Here is a 24,508-nt window from a genome sequence, read left to right on the forward strand (position 1 = left end):
CCTCCTTACCAACCTATTCCTTGCTTCACTGTGGGCTGTCATCTCCCTTCCCTGGTGCTAGTCCTCAACAGGGTGGCCAGATGGGTAGCAAAGCTACTTTGACTTCTGAAAAAAAAATTAGAGCTGTGAATCAAGTACTATTTTACAATCAAGTTCAATAGTTTCTGCACAATCAATTATAGATCCTGCTGAAATTTGTTTCTCTCCTTGGCAGCAGTGCAGATACAGGTGTGTATCACAGTTGGTTCAATTATATTCTCCTTGTTGTCCTTGAACTGTCCCTCTTCCCTTGGTCATCCACCACGTACTTTTCTCAGGTCTTTTTTTTCTAGGAGAGATCAAGCAGAGATGCTACTAGCAGGATTCAGTTTTCCAAAATGAGGTGTGGGAGGTGTCTGGTAACAAAGAAGATAACTTCACTTTCAAAAAAGAAACATATTCCATTCCCGTGTGTGTGTTAAACTGTTATCGCTGCTGGACAACTCCCAGAAAAGCCATTCTTTAGCAGCAGCATAAAATTTTATGCCAGCCCTCTGTGTTCCTGAAATTAGAGCCTCTTGTATACACGTTTAGCAGCACTATCTAAAACAGAGTTCTGTGTTTGAAACTGGCTGTGGGCTTTAACATCACCACTCAAGCTCTGTTCAGGCGCCCGGGCTATGGAAAATTATGTTTGTGCTTCTAGCATACTGAAACATGATTAAGCAGGCCTGAGCTAGAAATACAGGCTTGAGGGTACTAACAAAACATAGCAGCATGTGCTTTGCTGCTGTGGTATAGTAGAGGCGAAGGAAGCAAGGGCACGAGTTCCAACAGGTGTGCAAAGACGAGTTAGGCGGTTTTGTTTTCTTTTTCACTTTTTCACTCCAAGATAAGCCACGTCGTATGCGATCCCGGCCTTTTCCCCGACGGCTGAAGGCGAAGTTCCCCCGGCACCCCAAGCCAGCGGCGCTCAGCATACGGAGGAGCCCGCAGCCTGCCCCTCCCAGACCGGACCCAGACCCGGACGCGGAGCCCGACCGGGGCGCGGGAGACAATGCCGGGCCCACCCTGCACCCCGCCATTCCCGCCGCACGTCACCGGCGGGGCGGAGCGCGCCGCCCGATTTAAGGGGCAGCGAGGGGCGCGGCCACCGCAGCTGCGAGTGCGGGAGCGGCGTGGAACGAGGCAGTAACAGCAGCAGGGGCAGCTTCGGACACCGGCACCATGCGTGAGATCGTGCACATCCAGGCCGGGCAGTGCGGCAACCAGATCGGCGCCAAGGTACGGACGGGTGCGGAAGCGGGGCGCTCCCACAGGTCGCGCCCCGCGGGTGGCGCTTCCCGAAACGAAATGCGACCCGGGCTTTGCTGAGGCGTCGTGGCTCCTGCCCCTGTGCCGGCCCCTGCCGCTCGGAGCTGCCGCGGGGCTGGGCGGGGCAGGGATATGCCCGCGCTGCCGTCCGGCGTGCCCGGCCTTCCCGCGGGCAGCTGTGGCCATCCCGCGCTGCCTCGCCCCTCTGCGGCCACGGCGCCGGCTGCCGAGGGAGGGAACGGGAGGTGTTCCAGTGCCACACACCCTCACCACTGAACGTGTGCGGGTGTTGCCATCTTGTAGTGGCGACAGGGTCTTAAGCCAATGCTAGACAATGGGAGGACGCCAAATTGATATAGCCAGAGATGGCTACCCTTTGGATACAAGCTACAAAGGAATTAACTTGCACGTCAGTGCCATGGCTGCTCGTCAGCCTCCTGCTAGATCAGCTGCTGCGGCCAGTGAAGCCCTTGTGCACTGACTCACCTTCCCACCCGGCAGCTGCTCTGCCATGCGAGGGAGTGGTCAGGGCCGCGGAATGCATGGGCTGCACCGGGGGTGTGTGATTGGCACTGGCCAGCTGTTTCCACTGGCACTGGAAATGGCTAATTGCCATTTTTCAAAAATTTCCTTTAGTTCTGGGAGGTCATCAGCGATGAGCACGGCATTGATCCCACGGGCAGCTACCACGGGGACAGTGAGCTGCAGCTGGAGAGGATCAACGTCTACTACAATGAAGCTGCTGGTAAGTGCCTGCTTGCTCAGATCTCTTCAAATAAATGGGGCAGCCATGACAGTTCATTGAGGCTGGAAATATCCCTGAACAAGTGCTGTCATCTGCCAGCGACTCCTCTAAGAGACCTTTGTTCTCAAAAAGGCTCTGATAACATGGTAGTCTTGATTGTGACAGTGCCTCTCCAGAGAAATGCAGGGAGGTGGAAGGGAGCACAGCAGGGCTCCTGTGACACCGGCTGCCTGCTGCGGGGCTGTAACGCTGCTGCTGCCGGTTCCCCCCACAGGTAACAAGTATGTCCCCCGTGCCATCCTCGTGGACCTGGAACCCGGCACCATGGACTCCGTGCGCTCCGGCCCCTTTGGACAGATCTTCCGTCCCGACAACTTTGTCTTTGGTGAGTGACTGTGGCACTGTGGAGGAGTTCCTGGAACTCCACACACAGAATAGGCTTGGAGGGAGTATGGAAGGGACCTGGGGAGCCTGAATCCCCATAGCAGAGAGGGGAGGGGCCCAGAGGGAAGGGGCAGTGGCATCACCTGTGTCTGTCCCTGGGGCGCTGATGTGGCACGTGGCTTGTGGTCTGCCCCGCAGGTCAGAGCGGGGCTGGCAACAACTGGGCCAAGGGGCACTACACGGAAGGCGCCGAGCTAGTGGACTCTGTGCTGGACGTGGTGAGGAAGGAGTCGGAGAGCTGCGACTGCCTCCAGGGCTTCCAGCTGACCCACTCGCTGGGCGGAGGCACGGGCTCCGGCATGGGCACCCTCCTGATCAGCAAGATCCGCGAGGAGTACCCCGACCGCATCATGAACACCTTCAGCGTGATGCCCTCGCCCAAGGTGTCGGACACGGTGGTGGAGCCCTACAACGCCACCCTCTCCGTGCACCAGCTGGTGGAGAACACGGACGAGACCTACTGCATCGACAACGAGGCCCTCTATGACATTTGCTTCCGCACCCTGAAGCTGACCACTCCCACCTACGGGGACCTCAACCACCTGGTGTCGGCCACCATGAGCGGCGTGACCACCTGCCTTCGCTTCCCCGGCCAGCTGAACGCCGACCTGCGCAAGCTGGCCGTCAACATGGTGCCTTTCCCGCGGCTGCACTTCTTCATGCCGGGCTTCGCCCCGCTGACCAGCCGCGGCAGCCAGCAGTACCGCGCCCTGACGGTGCCCGAGCTGACGCAGCAGATGTTCGACTCCAAGAACATGATGGCCGCCTGCGACCCCCGCCACGGCCGCTACCTGACGGTGGCCGCCATCTTCCGGGGCCGCATGTCCATGAAGGAGGTGGACGAGCAGATGCTCAACGTGCAGAACAAGAACAGCAGCTACTTTGTGGAGTGGATCCCCAACAACGTCAAGACGGCCGTCTGCGACATCCCCCCGCGCGGCCTCAAGATGTCGGCCACCTTCATCGGCAACAGCACGGCCATCCAGGAGCTCTTCAAGAGGATCTCGGAGCAGTTCACGGCCATGTTCCGCCGCAAGGCCTTCTTGCACTGGTACACCGGCGAGGGCATGGATGAAATGGAGTTCACGGAGGCCGAGAGCAACATGAACGACCTGGTCTCCGAATACCAGCAATACCAGGATGCCACTGCTGATGAGCAGGGCGAGTTTGAGGAGGAAGGAGAGGAGGATGAGGCTTAAGCCGCCTGGTATCAAAGGAACTTCTGTAAAGCAGGCATGCATCTGAATGACTTCTGATAGTGGTGGTGAAGCATGTTTTCTAGAAACTATGTACCCATTTATCCTCTCAGCTTTTGTGACTTTGCCAGATTTCTCAATGTAACAGTTCTGAATCCTAATTCTTACAATGTTTTTTGTCCTTTAATATTAAGAGCACATAAAGGCATGTATTCAAGGTCATGGTTTCTGTCTTTCTTAACACCTCTATTGGACAAAGAACAGCTGCTCAGCCTGGGCGGCAACAAGTAAGTTTAAAGACATGTCAGAAATCTTGCATTACAATGGTATGCTCTGATTGCTGAGGCTTCCCTGTTCTTAAGACATATGCTTCTCATGCAAATATGTTTAATGTTTTTCTTACATGACTCAAACCTACCTATAAATCCATTGCAAATGGAAATTCCAACCAAAATTCCTAAACAAGGCAAAGGCTAAGCACTTCTGACTTGTTTTACAGTTCATGTCAGCGTAGGAAATTTTCCACTTCTTTGTTGAAGTCCTTTGCAAAACGCAGGTGTAAATTATGCTTTCCTTCTGGCATCAGAAGCAACCTTAAAAGAGGAAAAAAAAACCCACTGATTATGCGTTTTATTCTGTGAGTATAGGTAATTAAAATGCTTGTTGCATTTTCCTTGCCCTTGGTTACCCAGTAAGGAATTGTAGTAACTCTTATTTTAAGTACTGTCCTTATGAGTGTGATTGGAATGTGAACCACATAACAGTTGGAACAGCAAGCATACTACTTGTCCCACTCTTGGGAAGATAAAATAAGCCTAAACCAAATTTTTGTGTCCTAGACCCAGTTTCTAGAAAACTTTTGGGTGATCTTCAGAGAAGATAAGTTCCAAAACCTACATAAAATGCATCTTTGAAAAGTATGTAAAGTACGTGAGCACTTCTGCGTCTTTCAGAGAACAGTAATTGTGCCAGGCAGTGAAACATAGAGCTCTTGTCATTACCTCAACTTGGTTACTATTTGTACTTTTGTCTAATCTTTCTGCAAAAAGACAATCCAAAACTAAAACCATTCATCCACTAAAATAAAAAGGTAAGTCTGAACTTCTCTGGCTATGCCAGAAGCTTAGAAGTAGTACCTGTGAATTAGGTTAAATTTTTATAATACAAGTATGAGTCTGACATGCCTAAAATTCTGCTTACTTTTGCTTTCTATCTGAGATAACCTTTATATACCAGGGATGAACACTTCTTTATATGGAGATGGGAAATTGTTTAAATTGTCTTGTTTTGCCTCATATTAAGCAGTTCCTATAGAGCTGGAACCATTTTGACTGATACTATGTTGCCTTCCTGTCAAAGTCCCACTAGAGCAAGAGGGATCACCTCCTTTTGGTGGTGCCAAGGGCTGTTTTGTTTTGGGAAAAGAGCAGCACCATGTGAACATACCCAGCTTGTCTAGTGAATTCTGTCTGGATTTCATGAAGTCTGTTTCTTGAAAGGTAAGCAGCACACAGATACACAAACCAAAGCACTGTGCATGCAATTTCCTATTGCCGTTAATGTTTCTGACTATTGTAATGCTACCGGACTCCAGCCATGCCATGCAAATTCAGAATGATGGCACACTCTTTCACCACGAGAGAAACCAGCAATGTATCTGCACTGTAATCAGAAGAAGCTTTTTCTACTTTACTACTAGGTAAAAGTCAAGGCAAGAAAAACTGATGGTAGAAGCATGTGTTACTGAAAGAATACTGAATATAAGCTTCTGTTTCTGCTTCACAATGGAAAATTGGCACCTCCAATGCAACCAGGAAAGAACAAGACCATATGCCCAAGCATTAATTTCTGGGAACACCATTAGTCTGATTTCTTTTCCGACAAATAAGCATAAAGGGGAGCACTTCAGCACAAAGGCATGGAAAGAATCACTGTTTTACATTTTATTGGATGGCAATTTCTAACAGTGTTTTCTCTTTAACTTGTCTTGCAAAGAGAAGCTATCAGATTCTTGTCTATTTTTTTGGGATGATTTGCCTTAGTCAGCAACTGGAGTATTTTGGAGCTCAGTGAAACCAAGCAGGATGGTAAGTGTTCTGAACAGGCCATGCAGGAATGACAAATCAGCAGACATGAAATAAAACACCTGCATGAAATTGTGAGGAAGACGTCTTGTTCTCATCTTTCCTGTAGCAGAATGTATTACTATGATCAGCAGGGCTGACAGAGGTATCATTCATTTTTGCACTGAAATGACACCAGCAAAACAGTTCCCTACACTTTGCATTCATAAAAAAGCTTTTTTCCCCCCCTCCACTACTTCTGTTCTCCATTGCTAATCATCACAGTCTGTTATTAAGTAGTAATAGAATGCTTGCATTTGTGTGCCAATTCATGAAGAAAATTCAGCTGGTAAAATCATAGCTTTTTATAGGAAGCCTTTCTGGAATTTTCACGTTGTGCTGGTTTTTGGCTGGAATAGAGTAAATTTTCTTCACAGTACCTGTTATGGGGCTGTTTTAGATTTGTGCTGGAAACAGTGTTGATAACACAGAGATGTTTCTATTATTGCTGAGCAGGGCTTGGACAGCATCAAGGCCTTCTTGTACTGCCCCACTAGGGAGGAGACTGGGGGTGTACAAGGAGTTGGGAGTGGACAGAGCTGGGACAGCTGACCCCAACTGACCAAAGGAATATTCCATGCCTATGGCATCGTGCTGAGCATACAGAGCTGGGGAAAGAAGGAAGGGGGATGTTTGGAAAGGTGACGTTTGTCTTCCCAAGAAACTGCTATGTGTGATGGAGCCTGACTTTCCTGGGGATGGCTGAACACCAGCCTGCCTGTGGGAGGAGTGAGTTAAGTCCTTGTTTTACTTTGCTGGCATGTGTGGCTTTTGCTTTAACTATTAATCTGTCTTTATCTCAACACATGAGGGTTTTTTTTTTCCATTTTTACTCATCTGCTTCTGTTCCTGATCCCATGAGTGAGGGAGTGAGTAGTACTGAGTTTAACCATCTGAGGTTAAACCACAACACACATGAAGCAGATTTTTCTTGTTTATATAGTAATGTTTCTGAGCACACTTGTACATTTTTTTCCTCATTCTGCTTTTCTTAAAAACATGGAAAATTCATGGGACAGGTGGAAACAGAACCTCTGAGGTTGTTCACATTATTAGGGCAGAGCAAACAGAAGTGAACTGTTTCTTTCTCTAATAACTGGGAATCTCTCTCCATTCATAGCATCTAAATTCCTTGTTTTGCTGAATAGAACAGAAATGAGGTCTCCTATAGCAAAAGGAATGCAATGGTCATAACAACAACTTTGCTTGCTTTGATAAAGCTTAGGGAGTAGTAGTTTGTGTAGTGGAAAGAAGAAAAGGAACTTGGTTTCACTCAGAGGGCTTTAGTAAGGAGCTTATTAAAATACTGTACTTTTTATATTGCAAGGAAAGTCCAGCTACCCAATTTGCATTGTAACTTGCTAGGGAAGTTTAGAATAGCTCTCTGCGTGGCAGAGAGAACCTGTCCAAGTACTTTTTTTTGAACAGTGAGTTTGAACTACATTTCTTCAATGAGGGTTTATAAAAATTCCATCATTTAACTTACCGAGAGCCTTTGATGTGCTTATGAATGTATTCTGCATGAGCTTGTGGGACCAAAGGGTCTTTCTCACCATGAATTATAAATGTGGGACATTTAATATCTGGCAGCAACTGTTGGCAGATATTACCTAGGGAGAAAACAAATGAAGGTCACATTTTGGTTTAAAATTGTATGAAAGATGAAACTGCTTCCATAAAGGGCTCTGAACTCCATTGGGCTCTAGATATTGCCTCTCCTTGTGGATTGTGTGTGATTAATCTACAGAACTGTGTAAGCAGGACTATAATTAATATTTCTTTCTCCAAAATCTTACTTCACTGCAATTTGTTCTATTAATGGATACTAGCACAAAAGGATACAGAGAATGAAGTCCTTCTGTTCCCTATTTCCTCCAGGCTCCCTTTGACTCTTCAAAGCCAATACATGAATCTCATTCCCAGCTTTGTTCTTTTCAGCCTTAGAGTTTTATGGCCCCCACCTTAACCTTCATTTTGATACACTGTTGTCAAGTTACAAGATTTGCTACTTTTTTGGAACAAATTAACTTAGGCTGTACACATATCTGTTGCACCTCCCAGCTCATTGCAGTCTGCAATGTTCTAATGGACTGATCCCAGCTGGATGCCAAGCAACTACCTGAGCCTCCCCATCACTCCCTCCACAAGTGGACAGGGGAGAGAAAACGGAATAACAAGTTCCCAAGCTGAGATAAGGACTAGGAGAGAGCACCCACTGAATACCATCGTGGGCAAAACAGCTCAGGGATATTAACTGAATTTATTACTAACAAAATCTAAGCAGGATCATGAGAAGTAAAATAAATCTTAGAAGCTTCTTCCTGGGTTCTACCTTCTGGCTCTCTGCGGTGCAGGGAGATGGGGAGTGGGGGTTGAGGTCAGTTCATGACAGGTTGTTCCTGCTGCTGCTCAGGAAGTCCTTCCACTGCTCCAGTGTGGGGTCCCTCCGACAGGAAACAGTTCTCCATGAACTTCTCCAACATGAATCCATTCCACAAACAGTGGTTCCCCACAAATTGCTGCAAGGTGAGTCATCTTTCCACAGGGTGCAGTCCTTCAGGCACAGCCTGCTCCAGCCTAAGTCCCCCACTGGGTCACAAGTCCTACCAGGAAACCTGCTCCGGTGTGGGCTCCTCTCTCCATGGATCTGCAGGTCCTAGCAGGCGCCTGCTCCAGCATGGATTTCCCACACGTACACAGCCCTCTCTTGGGCATCCACCTGCTCTGGTGTGGGCTCCTCCAAGAGCTGCAGGTGGATCCCTACATCCCTGTGGACCTCCATGGGCTGCAAGGGCACAGCTGCTTCACCAGGGTCTGCACCATGGGCTGTAGGGAAATCTCAGGTCCTGGAGCACCTCCTTCCCTTCCTTCTTCACTGACCTTGGTGGCTGCATAGTTGTTCCTCTCATTTATTCTCACCCTGCTCTTCTCTGGCTGCAGTAACATCTGTACAGTAACTTTTTTTTCCTTCTTAAGTCAGTTTTCACAGAGCTGTCACTGCCATCACGCCTTGGCCAGTGGTATGTCCATCTTGGAGCAGGCTGGCATTGGCTCTGCCAGACACAGAGGAAGCTTCTAGGCACCCTGCAACCCCCCTGGTACCAAAACCTGGCCATGCAAACCCAGCACAACTGCATAACCATTTGATATGAATTGTACTAAAGCTATTCAGAAGTTATTTTTCCCACCCATTCATAATTTTGTTTTCTAGTCATTAATCTCATTAGAAGGAATTTTAATGGTTTTACTCATATACTTTTCTCCCCTTTTTTCCCTCATTTCTTAGTAACCTGGTTTCCAAACTCACTGCCTAACTTCCCACATTCTTGCAAGGCAATCTTTGGGCAAAACATCCTTGATGGGCTTTATTTTCTGTTTTTCTTTGGGATAACTTTGTCTATTTGCAATTGTCACCTTGCAGCTACCAACAGCTGCAAGATTAATGCTCATACATGCACATTTTCCTTAGCTCTAAAGTCAGAGGCTGTCTTACAGTTTTTCCAATTATTTGGTTATTTATGCAGCCTTTGTTTGGAATTCTACTGGTTAAATATTTTCATTTAGAATATTTTACCCATAGTCCTCTAATACCTGCAGAAATGTTGACTATTTTTCAGAACAAGCTCCAGGTAAATTTAGGTTATTTATCTAGGAACATAGCTGGCAGTCAAACTATTATTTCCTTGTTTTCAGTCCTAAAACTGTATTGTACGAAAACAATTAAATTATATTTACTCTAAAAGCATGGAACAGCAAGAAGAATCTTGGCTGTTGCAACTTTATGCAACTTACTCACTTTCATTAATTGTTAGCTCCCTCTAAAAGTTCATTTCTTATGGTATTTTACACTAAGAGCTGTCTCATTCAGGGAAAACAGTCTAATTTTAAAAAAGCTTGAGGTTTTGGCCAACATTGGGTTTGCTGTCCTCCCTTTATCTCTGATGGATTTTATTAACACCTTTTCTTATATCTGCTGTATCTCTGCCTTAGTTACAGTGTTTTAAGTTTAATTGCAAGGTGGCATGTCTGTAATCTAAGTTGGCAAACTGTTTTTCCCCTGGAAAAAATCCTGCAGTCTGATAGCTGCTCATCTCTTGAAGCAAACATTAGGCTTCTCCCAATATCTGACCCAGTTTCAGCATCTAGATAATTCAGCTCCTGTTACATGTTTCTTGGTGGCTTCTTTTTCACAGTCACTTTATCTCAGTGTCTGAGGCATGTGCAGGCAGTGAAGGGATGTCACAGCCACAGATTCACCAGCCTGGGCTTTGCACTTCAGAAAAAAATAGTTTTAAGGAGATTCCAGAAAAGCTAAAATAAAATTGGAGCATAATTTGTTACATCACATTACTAGGAAAAGTCCTAGTCCTGTGTTGATCCTATACACAAATTTATGGAAAAAATATGACATGAAGGAATATTTTCCCTGTAGTACCTGCTGCCTGTTAATGTACATTACCTTCTGTCTTTCATTATCAGAGCTACAGAAAAATGTGTATATGAGTTACAAACTCCTTTTTTTTAATACATTATGAATTACTGCTTTAGGCAAATTAAAAGCAAATTCACTCTGAATCAAAATAGAACTGCAGATTATTATTCATAATATCCTTGGCTGAAAAGGTCTATAAAGAGTAATTGCAGAAATCTTCAGGGATAAAAAGTTATATTGTGTAGTTTTGTTTTTGTTTTATTTTTAAACACCTGAGCCGCTTCAATAGTGTTTTTAAATGTGCTTTTTAAATTCTGACTTATCAAAATCTGAAGTCCCTTCTTTTTTAACTCACATGCTACAAGGTTTAAAAGAGTTCTTTAGCTCTGTTTCACAAAAAGTGAAAAGAGCATGCCTTAATTTTGGTACATCTTAACTATGTCACCAAGAGATAATCCTTTGACACAGAGACAGAAGAGGAGAGAAAGATTCTGCCTGAGCAGAATCCTTCCTATTTAGTCTGCACAAAAGCAATGACTTAATAGTGCAGTTTTGTGGTGGAACAAGAGGAGAACCTCAGCAGCTAATGTTTTCCAGAAATGTTTTCCTTTGTACCTTTCTGGTTCTGTGAACCATCTACAGAGTAATTGTGTTATTCCTGAGTGTGAGTCAGACCCTGCTTTTAATGCCATATGCAGAGTCCTCCTTTTACTGGCTGCTAGAAGTACTGTTAGATTTTTTTATCCAGAACTGCCTGCTACTCTAATTGCTTCAGTTCAATATTGTGAAAGCCTTACCATCTGAATTTTCAGCAAAGTGTGATATTCCATCTACCCAAGCCGCACAGGTTTCTGCAAAGTATTTATGTCCATACAGCTCTTCCAGTGGTTTCCTGACCTTTTCACTCCATTTTGAAACATCTCGGATGCCTGCACAAAAGACAGTTGAAATATGTTATGTCCTTTCCAGCAAAAAGGTACAAACCACACCTAATATGGGGAAGTTCTCAAACCAGACTGCAAATATGTATTTCAAACTTGAAACTGCAATGAATATTTCAAATAATTAATAGTATGGAAAGAGTGTAAAAAAAAAAAAAAGACAGTTGTACAACCTCTGCTGTGGTCTTCTCAATTGTAGAGGAACATCTTGTTATTATTTTCCTTGTCACGAGGAAAACCAGAAAAAACAAAATATTCAAAGGACTCAGTCCTAAAACTTCTGATGGTTCTTTCTGGAAGGCTTTCACAAGAGAAGTTCAAGGGCTACCTTGTGTATAAAAACAGGACTGTTTCATAACAGTGTTATAGACCTGGCAGTTCTTTTTCATATCCTCCAGCCTTTTGCATCAACTCATGGATGGAAGTTCTTCCATGGCTCCTACCAACTCTCAGAGGAAGGAAGCTCTTACTAAGGCATTCCAGTAAGCTGACATCATGGTAGATTTGCCATAGTTTTAGACAAAAACAAGTGACTCAGTAGAGATCTGTGACTCATGGCAGGCTGGCTAAAACTGTACAGATAATCTGACATTTTAGCTATTTATTTATCAGATTTTTCTATTTTTTTCCTCTAAAATTTTTGGTACTGCTCACAAACTAGGTATTCAAAAGGGTTCTTTTCACTAAACTACATTCCAGCTGTACAGCTTTGTACTGACAAAATCTGAAACAAAGTTGGCACAGCAGAGAACAGCACAGTACTGAATCATCAAACTGCAAAGTATGCCACTAGCAAAGGTTTTAATTGGTTTCAAAGGGGAATTAAGGGAAGAAAGGAATTAGGTGTTAATTAACAAAGAGAACCTGTCCATCCAAATGACAAAGGTAGCAGTGACTGAGAGTATTTTATAACAGCATCTGATTGGAAATGAGTCTGCTCACTCCAGGCTAGGTGCTACTGAACAATGGTTTCCCATATAGAATCTACTGTTTTATCCTTGTGGCTGGCATTAATTTAAAAAGAGAAGGGAGAAGCCAATGTTGAAAGGACACGGATACCAAATCAACACCTTTCTTTCATGCCAAACCCTCCAATGCAGCTGACATACACTGATGAGCCAGTTGTAGAAGACTTGTGCTGCTACTTTCTGAGCTCTATCAGCCAGGGAGAGATGTTGAAAGCAACAATTTACAAAGGACAAAGGCCAATATTGCAGTGGGTGCTCTATGTAAATAGGGTGCTTTTTGTTGTTGTTTTTGGGGTTTTTTAAAATTTTTCTTTTACATTTTAGTCTGTTGTGTAGGGAGGAGATGTGCATTTCAACAAAAAAATCATAACTATAAAAACATGTAAAGAAATAAAGCATTTTACAGAGCTAAAAAGCATTTTGCTTTCTGAACTAAAATATATTACTACTGCTACTACCACTTTTAGTTTTCGTATAGGTGAGGTAAATACAGATGTGCAATACATACACTTGTAATTTTGTTGAAGCAAGAGAGATTTAACAGCTGGTATAAATCAAACTCCAGTCACTAAAATGAAATTATACTGGGTTACATTTGTTGAGAGCTGACATGGTTAACTCTTTTCATTTCTATGTTCAACAGGAAATATGGCCCCTTTCTGAGTTCGCCAACCATTCCTTCCTAATTTTCTTTATAGTGAGCAGTGATCTCAGATTCTATTTCACATGAGTGGAATAAGGATCAGAAGTCCCCTATTTCTTTACTTTGCAAAGGTTTTCTAATGATAATAATTAACTCTGAAGGAATGCAAATGGTAAAGACACCTTGAGACATTTACTTGAATGATTCATTTGTTTCCTGAACTTAAAAGGTAAGTTATGAACTTATTTTCTTACTCCCTATGTTATATAGCCCCTAGAGGCAAAAGCTGTAATGAGCTAGCCCAGTAATTATCTCTGGATCTGGTTTTAAAAAGGTTGTGCAAGATGTGAGATAAAAAATTTGATAGCAGTATTTGGAATGTATTTTTAGAAATTTATTACAACAACAAAATTTTGACTTTCTGACAACTGCTGATAAGCTATTGTAACTTCTGCTTTTCATCAGGCTAAGTTGGTAAGGGCTTGTTAAAAAATCTATTACATTACCCTTAGAGTAATTGTTAGAGAGTTTCTCACCATAACTTTATCCCTATACCTCATAATGCAGTGAATTTCGTGTCACGTCTCTTTAGGTTTGTTGTGTCCTCAGCTTTGTTTCCACTTAGCTGTCACATGACTAAGATCCTTGGGTCAAGTAGAAAGTAAATTAATTCATTTACATACCATTGTAAATTCTCACATCCTCTTGAGTAACGCTGGCATTTGCTCCCCAGACAACCAACTTGTGGATAAGATTTGGGTACTTTGCAGCAGCAATGAGAGCTGTAATTCCACCATCACTCCACCCCAGCAAGGAGAACTTCTTAAACTTCAGTGCCTTGATTCATACAAGAAAGTTTTATGCAAATCATCAGCTGGCTTTACAGCCAAATGTCAAATATTTCTTGAAAATGAACTGCAACATTTTAGGCACAACACTACGTAGTTGAACTATAGTTAGCTTTTATAATTAGAAAACATAGTTTTCTTGCTATACATAAAAATGCTTTTAAAAAGTCAAATTTAGAAAACAAGAAATTATACCTGCCATTGTCAATTTCCTATAACTCTTTAATGAAACAGGCAGTAGTCCTATTAGATTCTTTCTGTGTTTTAAAAAGCCCTCCAAAAAAAAAAAAAGCTGATTTAAAATGGAGAGTAAAGACCTTTTCAGAGAACCTGATGATTTGAAGAATCCGTGAATTCTCTTGGTGTAAAAGTTGGCAAAGACTATCACAGTGTGGATGGTAAGATTAAGCAAAACTTCAGAAAAAGTGTAAGATTTGAAAAATGGAAGACAGTGATCTGGTTTATTGATGCTATCTGAGCTTAAAAAAAACCTGCTTTTTGGTAACAACCAAAAAAATGCTTAAGGTATTTTCTAAAGGATTGTATCAAATTTTAGTTGCTTTTTCACATTTTCTGAAGTTTGTACGTTTAAAATCTTACTTCACAGTCAGTTGCAATTTGAAACATTAATATCTAAATTCCTCTTTCTTCAAAAGGAATGCTGAGGGCAAAAAAATATGACAACCCAGACCTTAATTCATTCTGACGAGTGACAGAACCCAAGGGAATGACATGGGAAGAGTTGGGGTATGTTTAGGTTGGATATGAGGAAAAGGTTTTTCACCCAGAGGGTGGCTGGGCACTGGAACAGGCTCCCCAGGGAAGTGGTCACAGCCCCAAGCCTGACAGAGTACAAGAAGCATTAGGACAATGCTCTCAGGCACATGGTGTGACTCTTGGAGTGTCCTGCACAAGGCCAGGAGTTGGACTCGATGATCCTGATGGGTCCTTCCAACTCCAGTTCTGTGATTCTATGATAATGCTTTCTACTAGAATTTGAAAACCTTGTTTCCTCATAATCACTATAGGTCATAGGGAGTACTGATAGTCACAGGTGAGAGAATTTTGTGTGTGTTATGTTCAGTGGAGAAAGAGTGGGGAAGGTAAAGGCACTTATCTGAAGGTTGTAGAGGGATGATGGTGAACCAATGGTTTTGCATATAGGAACTGTGGTTTGTGAACTCATTCACAAGAAAATATATTTTGCAGTGTTTTTTGCTTTTGTTCTGCAGAAATTACAACCTTTTAGATGTAATTAAGGAGTATGTTGTACTTTTGGAGGATAAAAGAGCAATGTTGAATGAGTTGCTTTGGTGCTTGGTGATGTCAGAAGTCCAGGCCCGCTTTGTTGTGACAGAAGAAAGTAAAAATGCAGGCAATGAGAGAAGCAACTACAGAGGGAGAAAAAGAAGTTTCTACTTTCCTTGTAAACTTAATGCTCAAGTGAGTCACAACTTTACTAATCAACTCAATATTTAGCAGACTTCTATCCCTATAAGGCTTTGATGATTTCGGTTTTATCCTCATTATTCTGCTCACTGTAGTTTTCACCAATTTTAGATTTCACTCTGCAAAGCTGTAATTACCAAACAGAAAATAAATAAGGTAGAGGAAAGAAAGGGACATGTAAAGTGAGAGCTCATAGCAAGAAAAGAGAACTTTGAATTTTTGTAGTTGATCAGAAGTTGGCCCTGGTCTGATGAAGAAGTAGTTCATCTTAGTCCAACTTTGCCTATTGTGCTGCTCAAGGGCTCCTGGTATCTTGGCAGATTTTGGGGGTTGGCAGCGGTGCTTGTAAAGGTTAAATTTTGGTGTTGCTCCTGTTCCTGTACTGCCAATAGCAAATGATGGAGCTCAAAGCTGGCTGATGGATGGAAGAGCTGATTAAATTTTTGTTCTTCATGCCAGGTTATTTGAGATCTATTTGCCTCCAGTATTTCTCATGTTTACTAGGCTTTATCTTGATGCATTCTTTGGGGTATCTCAGGATGCCTTTCCAGCAGGAGGAATTTAATTTATCCTTTGCAGCCTTCAGAAAAACAATGTGATGTAACAGATGTGCTGGATAAGGTGTTCATTTTGCTTGCTTTAATTTTTAAGTATTTACAGTACAGGTCACTAATATAACATGGGCAATCACCTGAAAGCTGATTGCACAGCACAGTTTTGTGGGTGATTTTGTGCTGCCTTTACTCAGTGAGTGAAAAAAATTTCTTTTGAAGTCACCTCCTCCATCCAGGCCCATGTGAAATGGAATCCAATGACCACATACAACAGTGAGCTGCAATACAACATCGCTCTGCACTGCATGTACATTTTCACTGCACCACAGGGAGTGTAGCACAAGCAAAAGTTGCAGTTGATCTACAAAAACATACAAAAGCCCAAGGCCATCCTTTTGCTAGGACAGTGGCTCTGAAGAAAAGAACTTCTTAAATATCAACACTAATTATTTCCCTAATGATTGTTTTAATGCTATTGACTTTGCTAGCATTAGACATTGGGGTGGAGGGCAGCAAAGTGGGCTCAGGTGCATTATGCACCTTTTATTTCAAGTAAACTCCTTCACAGAACACAAATGGAGATACAGAACAGAGCCTTCTGCATAGAGGTCCTAAATACCCTGCATAATTTCAGCTTTTGTTATTTCACAAAATCTTGCATCACTCACAGTTCCAGCAGAGACACCAGAATCTGAAGGAGACTAGAAAAAAGGTTCTGAAAGCTCACCCATATGGATGTGTTTTTTGGCTGGATGATGTATATAAACCATTATATTCTGGAAATCATAGTTGGAATGATTCCTTGGGATTTGTGCTCTCCTTAATAATATCCTAAAATAGCAGCTAGTCTCCCACACTTGGAAACACTTTAGTAAGTTGTTATTATATGCTTATATTGAGAAACATCTTCAAAAAAACAGGATGCTATGCCTCATTTGCTTTGGCAGCTCTAGAGACTGGTAAGCTCCTGTTCTGTTTGGCTGGAAGCTACATGGTTACATTCCCTTTAGGGAAAGCTCTGTTTAATATTTTGCATTTATAAGTATTTGATCAGACACAAGAAAGGGGGACAACCATTTAGACTGCAAGTTTGTCACCTATTCATGGCAGCATCTTTATTTTCTTTGCTAGTGTAGCAGAAGAAATTGAAGATTTACAGTACAGAGAGATAGCTTTTATGGTGAGGGCAAATCTGTGTCTTAATCCCTATTCTGCTGTCAGACTTACTTTGTTTCACTATGCAGAATCCACCTGGAAGGCCACATTTCCAGTTTCAGATGGGTTTTCAGAAAGGTTATAGTTTATTATAGAAATACAGTTGGACTGACTGTCAGAATCTTGCCTCATATTTTTGGAATTTTAATGTTTTGCCAACTTTCTTAACATGACCAAAGAGACTGTATATCTTAATATAAAAATGCCAGAATATTAGCTAAAGCTAAACCAGAAAATAGCGTCAGCAGTTATAGGACAGAATAAAAGAGAAACACAGAAACTCAGATTTGAATAAAAAATCTGAAGGATTTTTCAAGAAGGAGAAATAATAACAGCTTTAGGCCAGATTCTTTATAATCACAATAACTGTATTAATTAGTAAGATTTTATATGGTCACAGGAAGCCTTTGATTTCCCACAAAAATTACTTCAGTAATATGCTGTAAAATGCAAAGCATCAAGTTAATTTTTAGAATCAAATGTTGCTTAAAATGGGCTGCTCAAGGCAAAATGCCAAGATTGTCTTTGATAGAAAATTTTCTAAGAGCCCTTCAGTATGATAATCCCTTCAATTAAATTACTTTGCATAGATTTTGTTTCTTATACACACATTTAACTAAACTTATATGGTTCTTGGCTGCAAACCTCTTAGGGCAGGGTCTTAGAATAAAAGCATATTGCTCTATATTAATTCTTACTGCTGAACCTCTATGCATCTTGCAGAATAGGTGGAAGAAGAAAATATTTTCTGGAATACTGTGTATATGCTCACTTTTAAGCCTTCATTTGTATGGTCTTTCATAATTTGCTGTCTGCCGGAAACAACATTCTTCCTTCTCAAAATTTAAGGAAAACAAACAAAAAAAAAAAAATCTCATAATAGATTTACCTGCATAAGATCCACAGCATCTTTTGCATCCCTCTCAAAGAAATCTGGAGGAAAGTCTCGAGATGGAGGAATGGACTTTCCATAACCCCGAGGATCCCAAGCAACAACTGTGAAAAGTTGCTTATTCATAGACTTAAGCTGCGGTCCAAAATCCGTTTGACCACTCCCTGAAACATTACAATTTTTCAATTTTATTAACCACCATACTGCAAACATAGTATACATACTCTAAAGGGAAACTGGGGAAATCTTGTAACTTTATTCCAAAGAAGAGGTTATCCAACAAGTGAAGTACTCTTTAATTGTAACTATTCATTGCCACTCTTAGACAGGAAGTGCCACAACTAAAATCTTTAGAAGTATCTGCAGTATGTTCAGAGCAAACCCTTTCTGGTAGGTATGAAAGGTTATCAAGAACAGCATTCTCACATATGATTAAATACAGTATCTTAAACTGAGGTACCTGAGTGGGGATTCATATTTGACAGATTTAAATGTGGGCATTTAATTGCCCATATTACCTGGGCAATACAGGTGAAACTGAGAGAGCAGGAATATTTTGCTACAAATTTGTAAGTGAAAAGCACTGTGCCAGACAGTTATGATTTGATAAATCATCTCTATTGGTGCTTAAAGCTGACCTTTAAATACTTTGTTGCCTGAGGAGACTGTGGTGACACAGAAGCATAGAATTATATAATTTTATTTTTCTATTATGTAAAAATACAGCCTTTTTTCTGATGCAGAACCATTTCTTTTATTAATTACTCAGACCTTCAAAGGGTTTAAACATGAAGTACTCCTGTCTATTGCACGAAGCTATCTATGAATGAAGGTAACCTAGCATGAAGGTAAGACTTGTTTCTGCTGTGGTCATGTGGTAGTAGTATCAAATACTATTTGATTAAAACTTGTTCAAATTTAATGTGCTGAAATACAAAATTTGCTATCCATTGCTATATTAAAAAGGCCATTTAAAGGCATTTAAGAGGTTTTTTCTGTTTAGTTGGAGAAATCTGTCCTCAGATACCACCAACGGGTCTAAGTTATAAAAGAGGCTTTATATAGCCTGCTATGATGATAGCAATGTATGTATAAAAATAATAATAAATAATCTTCAATAATGATAATATTGCTCACAACTGAAGAAATACATTATCTCTGTTTAAAGAGTTTGCATTGGCTAGTTTTGCTAGTTTAAAAGCTGTTTAAAATCAATAGACTGGTACATATGACTGCTTGAAGGATTACTAGTATTAATTTTTTTCCAGTCTCCCCTTGAGAATTTTTTGAAAGAAAGAACAACTCCATGAAGACTTGAAAACATTGCTGCCAAGAAGAACAAACTTTTCCTGCTCTTCAGTTCTTGACATTTTATCATCTTATCCAGCAATTCAATTAAGCATTTGCCCAACTCTGAGCACAGTAACAGTCCTACTGACAGCCTGCCATGAACTGTTGGTAAGTCTGATGGATTCTTTAGAACTGCAAGAACCCAGAAAAAATAGGCTGTGTTAATTTTAAAAGGTTGTTATCAAAAACAGTGTTTTCAATGGACAGACACCACTTAACTAGCAGAACCTGTTGTCCATCTCAAAATACCACTGAGAATCTTAATGATGTTGCCCTGAATAAACAAAATGTGAAAATACATCTTTAAGCAAAAAATGAATTTTAACAGTGAATTTTTCACAATAAACTGTAAGGTTTACATTATGTCTATAAATTCATTTGGAATCCATCCAGCTTCTAAAGAAGAATGCATAATTCACTCTGTGTAACAAATATAGCTGACCTGATTTTTTCTCCCCCTTCTGCTATTTTCCACCTTGTGTAGCTATTTGCCACCTGTCCTGGACACCACCTTTGCATAGTTAAAACCAAAAGTGCAGGTGACCACTAGGTAAGTCAAGACATTGTATAAAAGGTATCTAGTAAGGTAAATTAAACCTTCTAAAAATTGATGGGAACAACTCTGCATTTTCCCTTCTGTTTTAAGTGTAGCAATTTTTATTTTTTTTTAAATAATGAATACATTACAAAATAGTTTTGTGCATTCTTGCTGGAGACCAAATGGATAAAGAAGTGGTTGCTCTACAAAGACAAGATAAAATCTCCAAACCTAGCATTCCTGGAAGCAGAAGAACTGCATGGCTTCCTTCTCCTGTTTGCTGGTAATGCAGGTGGACTCCATTCACTTGGATTTTGGCAGATGTTATTGAAGTACTAAGGACAGGGAGAGAAATTGGAAAAGATTCAGAGAGTTAATTTTAATTACTACCTGGTCACTCCAGGAATACAGAATAATTACTTTTCCTAAATATTAATGACAGCACTGTCAGATTTCAATGGGTTGCTTGCCTTTCATGGGTGCATAGAAGATTTAAAAAAGCTTCTCAGGAGCAGAGAATTATTCAGTTGTGACCACTGTGATTCATACCTAGGCTAAAGGCTTAATATACTTAATATACCTAGGTATATTCATACCTAGGCTAAAGGCTTGGGGGTGGGAAAACAGTCTTGATGGTGAAACCAGGAAATTATAAAGGCAGATTTACATGGCTACAGAAACATTGAAATAAATACATTAGAGAGGAGAAACCTCATTCTGTCACAGCATAACTTTCAACACTGGCTGATGTTCACCTTGCTAAACTGAGCCTCTTCATCTGCCAGAGAAACCACAATCTATTGTTGCTGTTCCTTATGCACCACAGGGTCTGCAGTGAAAACCACTTTGCACTGAGATGAGAGCAGAGAAGAAGAATGTGATAATAATATTTCTGTCAGTGTAATCTCACCAGGATATAACACTTAATCAGAAAATACCACATGGGCAATAAATCCACCCACTAAAAATCACCACAGAAACCGACTGCACAGGCCATCTCTCAGCCCCAACACTTAAACCCCTACACTAATCTTGAGTACAAAGCAGGACATATCTGTAAATGCAAATAAGTGACCCAAGAAACCATGTCCAGATACAAATCCCTAGCGAGAAGCAGAAGCAGCACAGATTCAAAGTATCTTCTTAACAGTATAAACTATTACATCTGTTCTCCCAGGCAAATTTGTGCCCTAATGGTTGCATAACATCTTTTCAACAGCCTAATTCATTTTATTTAAAGCTAATATGATAAAAATCTTGCAATTTGGTTACCTATTGAGTAGCCATAATTTTACCTAGATTAAATATTCATGTCCCGTGAGTTCAATCACTGTGAATTTCATGTGCATAGAGACATGTTGTTTTCCAATCTTAGATATAGTAACAATCTCTATTCCTTGATATGCACTGGGCAATTCATTAACAATTTAATTTTTATATATAAAGTCTGAACTACTTACAGTACATATAGAGTTGAAAGTGGTGGATTACAGGTAAAAACAATCCCGCTAATTTAGACCCTTTTTAGAAGAAAAATGAACAATAGCTTGCAAACTCATGTTCCCAATACATAGGTGGCAGTTAAACCACAGAACCTCTTCAACACAAAGCCAATTTTGATTTTACATAAAACTTCGGTCTGTGTAACCCATCATGCCACATGCCTCAATAAAAGCTGTGACTGTGCAGAATAGTATCAGCTCCTTATGTGCAGATCCAATTTGACAACTGGAGTACAAATGCAGATCTGTGGCAAGAGTACAGCACAAAGAATTCATTGTGTAATTATGACTTTGTGAGTTTTGCTGAATGGCTATGCTAATGTGATCTAAATGATAGTTTGCCTGTAGTGCTAAACTTCCTTATAGACCATGTATCACATTTGATGTGCTTTATACACCTCACAATTCAAATTTTGTATGTAGCACTCATACGGCTGCCTTAGCCCCTTTTTGAATACTGACTTTCACTTTTTTCTTTATATGTTTTTTCTTTTTATTTTTCATATGCCATCTTTTAGTTTGTCATTAATTTTAACAGGTATTTTATCATAGTTCTTGCCACAGTATATCAGCACATTGTTCTTATAAAATTTTAATAATTATGTGTTGGGGTTTTTTGCGTATGATTAATAACTGCCAAACCACTTTCTGTTCCTAACAAAACAGAAATAATCAACATCTTGTTACCTTTTTAAAAACAGGTTAGCAACATACAGTTTAAAAGACAGAGTTATATATTCTGCTTTCCTGATTCCAATTTTTTTTTCACATGGTTCTATGCTTTTAGGATTAATTATTAACATCGGGGCCTTGAGAATTTTGCTGATTCTGTGATGCTTTTCCATTCTTGGATTATGTCTCGGTGTGAAGTCCACTGAAATCCAGGAGTTTACGTAGAGGGCATTTTCAACACTTTTAGGACTGACAACAAATGAGTTGGGTTTTTTATGCTCTGAGAAATTGTATTGGAACTGGCAACACCTAAGGTGTACTTAGTCCTCCCAATACCAAATTTCTGTGAGTTTGAAATCACTTCATCAGTTTGCTTGTCAGCAGGATGACTTCACTTCTGATAAGTTTTTGTAAAGAATGGTTTTTTTGTTGGCTGACAGAATTAGAAACTCTGGTAAAACAAAACAAAAAACCCACCCTGCTATTTCGAATCAGTAATGTTAAGGTGCATAACTCTTTGAGGAGCACTGGATACATGCTGCCTATGTTTACCAAGGCAGCACAGATGTAGAGTGGGCAGATCTTGTGCTTCACCTCGTACTCTGCAGGAGCGCAGCTTAATCTGGGAACTACCCCTGTTTCAGCTGTGCTACAATACGACCTGCTCTGTATCTGTGCAAGGGAAAAAATTATGGCACTATGTCAGCTTTCCTCTGCGGAATAAGCAGCCTGATATAGATTAGATACATGCGTTCTCTTGGCGACCTCCAGGGAGCCCCTTACCAGCAGCAGGTGGCCGAGGGCAGGCGGTCAGCGGCACGTCCTGCCCTGCCGGGACCTGATACGGATCCTTGGGGCGCATGGAAAGCAGGAGCAGGCTCCTCAGAACACTGCCCGAGTCCCCGCTTTGTCACCTTGTCACCCTCCCGATCCGATGCGCCACCCCCTCTGCTAACACGCTTCGTCCATCCCGCCGCCTGTCTGACAAACACCCCCTTCCCCAAGCCGCGGGAAGGGAGGAGGGAGCTGGGGAAAGGGAGCAGGAGGCGGCTGTGGATTTTACCCGTAGCAGGCGGCCGGTCCCCGGGCCGTGAGCGGCGCTGCCCGGGCGGGCGGCTGCAACTGCAGCAGCGCCAGAGCCCGGAGGGCCCGGCCCGCGCTCCGGCAAAACATTGCGCCCAGCCAGGCCGGTCTGGCGGGGAGGGAAGGAGAAGGCGGGCCGGCCCCGCGGGGAGGGAAGGAGAAGGCGGGCCGGCCCCGCGGGGAGGGAAGGAGAAGGCGGGCCGGCCCGCCTCCCATCCCGTGTCCCGCCTCCCTTCCCCTCCCGCGTCCTCCCCGCCGGGCAGGAGACGGGGCCGCCTCCAGGGCTTGTGCAGGGAGGGGGCGGTGCGCTGTCCGCGCTCTGATTGGTGGCTGCCTCTGTCACTCAGAGCAGGACGAGAAGGGTTTGGCTTCTGGGCTGTGGCCCCGCCTCCCCGCGGCGCTGATTGGTCACCCGGCGGGAGGTGCGGGGCCGGAGCGGATCTGTTGGTCCCTCCTGCCGGGTCGTTCCCCGGTTCCTGATCCCGCCTTGGAGCTAGGGAAGGGATAATGCTGCCCCCACTTAAGAGCACGAAGCGAGGGTCGTGGGGTTTGCCCTCTCCAGCCGCCTCCAAGAGTAGAGCAGTGCCCAGCGCCGTGCAGGTGCTTGGCTGCACCGTCGGGGAGTGGGGCGCTGTGAGCGCCTCCCTCCGCTTCAAGAGGCGGAGACAAATGGAGAGGCGGCAGCACCCAGGGTGTCTGCGGGGAGCAGAGATCCCAGCCCCGGGAGATAATGGGGGCTGAAGCCATGCACTGCCCCTCCAGCACTGCCCCTGATGCGGAAGCTCCTGTGAGAAACATAGGGGACACGGGGTCGTCTGTGGCTCCAGGTCTGCCTGGGAACGGCTCCCTCGGCAGCTGGGACACTGAGGGCAGCTCTGGGCGGTGCAGCCTCCCCGATGGCCGTGCCTTCAGCGTCTCAGAGTCCAGACATTCCCAGCCCTGGACAGGAATCATTAACCCTGCCTCACCAATGTTTTATGTAGGGCCTGCTTGTGGGGAATACCTGGCAAAAGGCTTTGCCCTGGCAAGTGCCCGTACTGATCAGGGCTGGCCACTTCTGGAGCAGCCTGGCTGCTCTCGTTTAACGGAGCACTTGGCCTGGCTTTCCTCTGCACATTCTCACAATTTGCACATAAAACACCGAGGAGACCAACTGCTTTCCTTGGTGTCCAGCTGTGTTCTTTGGTGTCTGTTTTCCAAGCATGGAGGAGAATGGATGAGTCTGAGTCACAGCCAGCCAGCGTGATGATGGAGAAGATAGTGAGGAAAATAGCAGAAAGCTGCAGAGATGATACAAAGCTTGAAACAGACCTAAAGATCTCCTGCCTTATACCTGGATGAGAGGAGTTTCCTCAGGACAGGTCAGTGTCATGTATTCCAGTCCAGCAGAAGCTCAGTGACTGCCCTGAGAGTGAATAGTTATCAGCTTTCCCACCCCATTGCCATATGTGTGCATGGAACTAAAAAGTCTTAGAGACGAATGACAGTCATAACAAATCCCAGTGCATAAAGAGATTAACTCAACTGTGTAAGCATACGGGTTCAGTTTATCCCCTGAGCAGATCAAACCATTTAAGATTAAGGTCTTTAGTATGGATAATTACAAGATATCCTTCATCA

At 42.8% G+C, this 24,508-nt stretch overlaps 2 protein-coding genes across 2 annotated transcripts; one reads left to right on the forward strand and one right to left on the reverse strand.

The window, feature by feature from the left end:
- The first annotated feature begins 1,103 nt into the window (after positions 1 to 1,103).
- LOC129125351 (tubulin beta-1 chain) lies at positions 1,104 to 3,895 on the forward strand. Its single transcript, XM_054640798.2, has 4 exons — positions 1,104 to 1,263; positions 1,930 to 2,038; positions 2,313 to 2,423; positions 2,621 to 3,895. The coding sequence occupies exons 1-4, from the start codon at positions 1,207 to 1,209 to the stop codon at positions 3,679 to 3,681; spliced, it is 1,338 nt and encodes a 445-aa protein (XP_054496773.1). The 5' UTR covers positions 1,104 to 1,206; the 3' UTR covers positions 3,682 to 3,895.
- BPHL (biphenyl hydrolase like) lies at positions 3,840 to 23,040 on the reverse strand. Its single transcript, XM_054640915.2, has 7 exons — positions 22,869 to 23,040; positions 19,863 to 19,966; positions 17,741 to 17,907; positions 13,469 to 13,622; positions 11,031 to 11,162; positions 7,288 to 7,411; positions 3,840 to 4,271 (listed from the first exon to the last, which is right to left on the reverse strand). Exons 1-7 carry the CDS (start codon positions 22,976 to 22,978, stop codon positions 4,184 to 4,186), a joined length of 879 nt encoding a protein of 292 aa, XP_054496890.2. The 5' UTR covers positions 22,979 to 23,040; the 3' UTR covers positions 3,840 to 4,183.
- Positions 23,041 to 24,508: the final 1,468 nt, after the last annotated feature.

This window comes from Agelaius phoeniceus, chromosome 1, assembly GCF_051311805.1.
Source record: "Agelaius phoeniceus isolate bAgePho1 chromosome 1, bAgePho1.hap1, whole genome shotgun sequence".
In the NCBI taxonomy this organism is placed as follows: Eukaryota; Metazoa; Chordata; class Aves; order Passeriformes; family Icteridae; genus Agelaius; species Agelaius phoeniceus.

Excerpts from the sequence above, each read along its gene's own strand:
- LOC129125351 (XM_054640798.2), top strand. The coding sequence starts at position 1,207 with ATGCGTGAGATCGTGCACATCCAGGCCGGGCAGTGCGGCAACCAGATC. Across the intron at positions 1,264-1,929 it reads GCAACCAGATCGGCGCCAAG|TTCTGGGAGGTCATCAGCGA; the intron begins GTACGGACGGGT and ends AATTTCCTTTAG. Across the intron at positions 2,039-2,312 it reads CTACTACAATGAAGCTGCTG|GTAACAAGTATGTCCCCCGT; the intron begins GTAAGTGCCTGC and ends TTCCCCCCACAG.
- BPHL (XM_054640915.2), bottom strand. The coding sequence starts at position 22,978 with ATGTTTTGCCGGAGCGCGGGCCGGGCCCTCCGGGCTCTGGCGCTGCTG. Across the intron at positions 19,967-22,868 it reads GGACCGGCCGCCTGCTACGG|TACTTCAATAACATCTGCCA; the intron begins GTAAAATCCACA and ends CCCTGTCCTTAG. Across the intron at positions 7,412-11,030 it reads CTTTGCTGAAAATTCAGATG|GTAATATCTGCCAACAGTTG; the intron begins GTAAGGCTTTCA and ends TTTTCTCCCTAG.